The 5615-nt window shown below is 54.6% G+C and overlaps 1 protein-coding gene across 2 annotated transcripts; it reads right to left on the reverse strand.

The window, feature by feature from the left end:
• Positions 1–795: 795 nt before the first annotated feature.
• On the reverse strand, positions 796–5249 carry PCDH8 (protocadherin 8). Of its 2 annotated transcripts, none has more exons than XM_071740458.1 (3): positions 2654–5249; positions 2311–2521; positions 796–1837 (listed from the first exon to the last, which is right to left on the reverse strand). In XM_071740458.1, exons 1-3 carry the CDS (start codon positions 5063–5065, stop codon positions 1464–1466), a joined length of 2997 nt encoding a protein of 998 aa, XP_071596559.1. In that variant the 5' UTR covers positions 5066–5249; the 3' UTR covers positions 796–1463. The 2 variants fall into 2 exon arrangements, with proteins under 2 accessions (XP_071596559.1, XP_071596564.1); XM_071740463.1 differs by having other exon boundaries at positions 2311–2518; positions 2654–5236.
• Between the last annotated feature and the right edge of the window lie 366 nt (positions 5250–5615).

Raw genomic sequence — 5615 nt, forward strand, 5'->3', positions numbered from 1 at the left:
GTTCTCCCTTTTGGAAAAGTTCAATCCAATATTAAAACTCCAGCGTAAGTGTTATCTTTGTTATAAACCCAGAAATGCTTATGCTTAGTTTGTTTCATTCAATGCTTTTCTATGCCTGATTTCAGCAGAAGGATTTGAAATCTGCTTTTAACTTGAAACCTTGAGGTGAGGGAATTTCAATGCTCTATGATTTTTTTTTTCAGGCCTTTGTCATTTCCAGGAGGCAAAATATGTAGCACAGACAGTCTCGACATAATCAACAGCTATTATTTCTCTCTTTTATGCACAAAAATATACCTGTCCTTTCTCTTGGTGAATAAATATACATACAAAATATTCAAGTTACTGTCCTCTGTAAGGCTGCCTTAACAAGGGATAAGCATAAAAGCACATTCCTATGCAGCTTGACTCGAATCAGCATCTCAGCCAGATCAGAAAGCAAAGTGCTGGAGTGCCTGCTGATGCAAAGATACTTGCACAGCACAAACACTTTGGACATAATTTCATTTGCTTCACTAAAATAACACTGCTTCCTATCAGTGAAGGATGAAGCTAGAAGAGCTCAGAGCAGATAATGAGAAGCAAAGTCCAGCTCTGTCACACTGTTCTCCCTCCCACCCTGCAACCTGTCATTAAAATCTCCAGAGCTAAACCTCCAGTGAGGTAATGAAGGATGGTCCAGAATAAAAGTAGCATCCTTCAGGCTCCTGCCCACTGCATTTCTCTGCACAAAATACTTTTGCTGACCTGGAAAGACCGCTGTGCTCTAAAGGATGAAATCCATGAACAGATCCCTCCAACACATCACAAAACCTTTATTAGTGTTTATCAGTGACACAGATTACAGGAACCAAAGGCAATTAAATAACATTTAAGTTGACCACAGACTCAAGAAATACAAGTCACATTTGGCAAGGCTAACTTCTCAGTACACTGGGTTGCTTAGGATATTATTATTACATGGTGAAAGAGGAATTTCCCTTACAAGGTTTTACATATTCAGAATATTATTATTAATTATTATTGTGTCTTTCAGACAGCTCCTTTGGCAAGAATTACCATTTTTTATGCTTTTATTATATAAAAATATAACCAATTTTCATTATGTACAAACATTACATTACACAATGTACAGGTTAAAAACACTACAAAAAATGGCAGGCCATGGGTGAACAAAAAGCAAAATGAACAAACAAAAAAACCAATGTAGAAAACATGAAAAAAACTTAAATACTGCACATTTCATAAAAATTACATTAACTACAAACAATTGTCTTTTTGTTTGCAAATATCAAACAGTACTGACGTGATTGGAAATCTTTCCCAACAACTTCATTTTTTAAGGCACATCTTGCATATTTACAGGAACAACACCCGGTCTGGTCAATAACTTAAAGGCTCTCAGGAGCGACCTAGTCGTGTGCGTGCAGGGACGTGTGTACTCGGGCAGGGAGGGTTTTGAGCTACACCTTCTCAGCTGTGTCAGTCTGGGGACCCAGATATCTAGTTGAGGGGGCTGGGTAGAGGGGCACCCCAATCTCTTGAAGGTCGGGGAGCCGTGCAGGGCGTGGTGGGGAGAGGAGCGTGATCGTCCGGTCAAAGTCCCTGTGCAGCACTTTCTCGTAGACACTCTGAAGCCCCACTGTTTTGGGCAGCTGGGCTTGGTAAAAGTTGTCCCTGCGGAGGGGGTCCCTGGGCAAGGACGTGCTCTTGCAGAAGGTGGAGAGAGGTGCAGAAGGATGGGGAGAGGGGTGAGGGTTGGCTCGGCCGCAGGAGGGGCTCCAGCAGCGGTCAGAGTGGCCCAGGATCTTGCACTCAGCTGTACATGCCCACAGACCTGAAGGGGGGGAGAGAAGGAAAAACCTGTCATTACTGCAGGAATAAATCCACATCATTTGTAATCCTCAGAGTTACCTGACATGGGATGGTTCAGTGCACTGACAGTGGGAGTTGGGAGGTGATGTTCTACAGCACAGCAAAAAACCATGCTAGGGAAGGTTATGTTGTTTTGCTAGGGGCACTCCACACAATCCTAACTTTACGGGAAGCTTTCTGAGGAGGAAGGAAAACCCGTTGTTACAGTACTTCCAGCATCTGCTAATTTGTGCTCGGTGCTCAGTGTGGAAAGGAACCAGCATCTAACAGCCTGCTGTGAAGAGATGGGCAGTTTGAGTCTCACAGCATCAGGTTTCTCCCTCCAGCTGCCCTGCCTAATCACTGTGCCCCAGGGGTGGGTCCCTCTGCCCACCTCCCCCTCCACCCATCTGTCTGTGTGGAGGTGCCAGCCAGGAGCCGGGGCTGAGCCCTTACCATTCTGCATGTGAGTGATGAGATCTTTTTTCAGAGCATCCCCGCTGATATCTGAGTCGCTGTCATTAAAATCGCTGTCGCCTTTGCCGCTGTCTTTGCCACTGAACTTCTCTGCCTCTCGGCCGGAGATGGTGTTGAATGAGTGCCCCTTCCAAATGGCCACGGGGGGAGCAGGTTCCTTGCTGTAGCTCGGCGCAGCAGCGAAACCCTGCTGAGGTGGCGGGATCAAAGGAGAGGTGAGAGGGGAAGCAGCAAAGGGTAAATTGACACCAGAACCGCATCTCTGCAGTTTGCATCCTCTGAGACAATTCCCCCCACCCCCTTCGCTGCAACAGGATCTTACCTCCCCACTTGGTCCTCTGAGCTTCTTCTGACCCTCATAGAGGCAAGCGCTGTCGCTGCCGCTCTCGGCTGTGGAGATCTCTTCAGCAGCAGGAGAAGGGTCAGGGGTGGTGAAAGAGGTTTTGCTGGGGAAGGTTCGGACCTCAAATACATTTCCCCTCTGGCTGCTCTCCTCCTGCCGGCCCTTCTCCAGGTGGGAGATGTCTATCTGCTCCTTCAGGGAAGCGTTGTTTTTCATCTCGTTCCCCTTCTTGCGCCTGTTGCAGGTGGTGGCGATGGTGATGATAGCCACCAGGAGAAGGGTGCAGCTCCCTGCCAGGACAATGATCACGATCAAAGGGATGTCCCACTGCAAAGCTTTTCCTTCCCAGGAGCTGGGCTTGGCTATCTCCTGGATACTGGAGGGAGCAGTGGCAGTCACCAGAAAGTTGACTGTGGCAGTTGTGGCCAGGGGGGGTCTGCCATTGTCTGTTACAGTGAGGATGACCTTGAACAGCTGACCCAGCTCTTCAGAGAGGTCACCCCTCAGCACAATGTCCCCAGTACTTGGGTTGATGGTGAAGAGATCCTGCTGAGGCTCTTCCAGGAAGGCAAAGGTGAGCTCGGCATTGGCCCCATCATCTGCATCTCGGGCTTTGATCTGGGCCACCAGGGAGTCGCGAGAGGTCTTGCTGGACACGCCGATTTCCACCGTCCCATTGGTGAGCACTGGGTGGATGATGACAGGAGGGTTGTCATTCTGGTCCACCATCCTCACTTTGACAAGGGTGCTGCTGGAGAGCTGTGGGGAGCCTCCATCAGTAGCCTGGATCCTCAGGTCCAGCTGCTTGAGGATCTCATAGTTGAACGTCCTGAGGGCATAAATGGCCCCGGTGGCGGGGTCCACTGAGACATAGGTGGAGATGGGAGCCCCCATGACCTGTGTCTCCAGAAGACGGTAGGTGACCTTACCGTTGTGGCCAAGATCGGGGTCGCGGGCCACCACGGTGGTGATGTAGGCACCTGGGGGATTGTTCTCAGGCACAGCCACCTCATAGAGGGGCTTGGCGAAGAGTGGTGCATTGTCATTCTCATCGCTAACTCGGACTGTGTACTGACGGACGGTCTTGAAGGGCGGCGAGCCCAGGTCTTCGGCCACCACGGTGAGGTTATACTCAGGGATGCGCTCACGGTCCAGCGCCGCTGTGGTGACGATCATGTAGCTGTCCTCATAGGCACGCTGTAGGGTGAAGTGGTCGTGGCCACGGAGGCTGCAGCGCACCTGCCCGTTGGCTCCCGAGTCACGGTCTGTGGCGCTGACGAGGGCCACGAAGCTCTCGGTGGCTGCCGCCTCGCTGACATAGGCCACACCGGCGGCACTGGCGGCACCACGGAGGGCGCTGATGCTGATGCGCGGCGCGTTGTCATTGACGTCGGTGAGGCGCACGATGACGGTGCAGGTGGCGGTGCGGGGGCTGGCACCGCGGTCCTGGGCACGCACGTCCAGCTCGTAGGTGCGGGTGCGCTCGTAGTCCACGGCAGCCTCCAGCGTGAGGCGTCCTGAGCGGGGGTCGAGGCGGAAGAGCCGTCGCGCCTCAGCGGGAACCTGGCTGCCAAAGGCGTAGACCACCTCACCATTGGGGCCCTCGTCAGGGTCGGCAGCATCCAGGTCGAGCAGCAGGGAGCCGGGTGGCGCGTCCTCGGGCAGCTCCACCGTGACTGAGCCTTGGGCGAAGGCCGGGCTGTTGTCGTTGGCATCGAGGACGCGGACGTGCACAGTGGCTGTGCCCGAGCGTGCTGGGCTACCACCATCCTTGGCCACTAGCTCCAGTGTGTAGGAGGGCTGGCGCTCGCGGTCCAGCTCCTGGAGCAGCACCAGGTCAGCACAGCGTGCCCCGTCCGCCCGCGTCTGCGCCTCCACTCCGAAGTGGCTGTTGAGGGAGACTTGGAAGCTCTGGATGGAGTTGGAGCCCACGTCCTCGTCCACGGCCACCTCCAGTGGGAGGCGGGTGCCAGGCGCGGCACTCTCCGACACCTCCAGTGCCATCTGGGCACGGGGGAAGCGTGGCGCGTTGTCATTGATGTCACGCACCTCCAGCTCCACGTGCACCAGGCGGTACCGCTCCCGCCAGCAGCTCACCACGTCGAAGGCCAGGACACACTGGGGGGCCTGCCCGCACAGCCGCTCCCGGTCCAGCCCCGCTTCCCCGATGCTCAGCTGCCCGTCCTCCTCCCGCACCTTCACCAGCGAGCTGTTGCTGAACTGCCTCATCAGGCGGAAGCTCATCTCCCCGGGCGCCTTCACCGGCATCTCATCGGCCAGCGTACCGATCACCGTGCCCGGCGCCCCCTCCTCGTCTGTGCGGTACCTCACCGTCTTGCAGCGGGACAGAGCCAGCAGCCAGGCGACCGCCAGCAGCCGCAGGGGGTTCATGGCACTTGCGCGGGGCTCAGCCCGACGGGACGGTCCGGGTTGGTGATGATAATGATGATGATGCTCGGTCCGCGGTGATGATGCCTGGCACCAGGGGGTTGGTGGGGGTGGTTATGTGCGCTACCGAGGGGTGGTGATGCGCGGTATCCCGGGTGCGTCTCCGCACCCCCTCCGCCGCCGTCTGCGCCCCTCCGCGCCTCCGCACCGCCTTTAATAGACGGCGGTATGCAAATGATCAGCGGCGGAGCCAATGGGAGGCGGCGGGGAGCGGGCGGCCCCCCGGCGCTCCCCCGGCCGGGGCGGCTCCGGCAGCCGGCGGGAGCGGGGGTGCGGGGCGATCGCCTTTGTTTTCTTTAACTCTCCGTGGTTTGGGGTTTTGCCTTCCCTCCCCCCCCCCCGCTTTATTCCTTCCCCCCTTTCCTTTATTTCTTTTTATTATTATTATTATTATCTCCTCTTTTTTTCTTTTTTTTTTTTTCTTTCTTTTTTTCCGCCCTCTATTTTTTTTTCCTCTCTCTCTCTCTCTCTCCGGATGCTCAGCAGCGGAGCT

The sequence above is a fragment of the Heliangelus exortis genome, chromosome 1 (assembly GCF_036169615.1).
Source record: "Heliangelus exortis chromosome 1, bHelExo1.hap1, whole genome shotgun sequence".
Lineage (NCBI taxonomy): Eukaryota > Metazoa > Chordata > Aves > Apodiformes > Trochilidae > Heliangelus > Heliangelus exortis.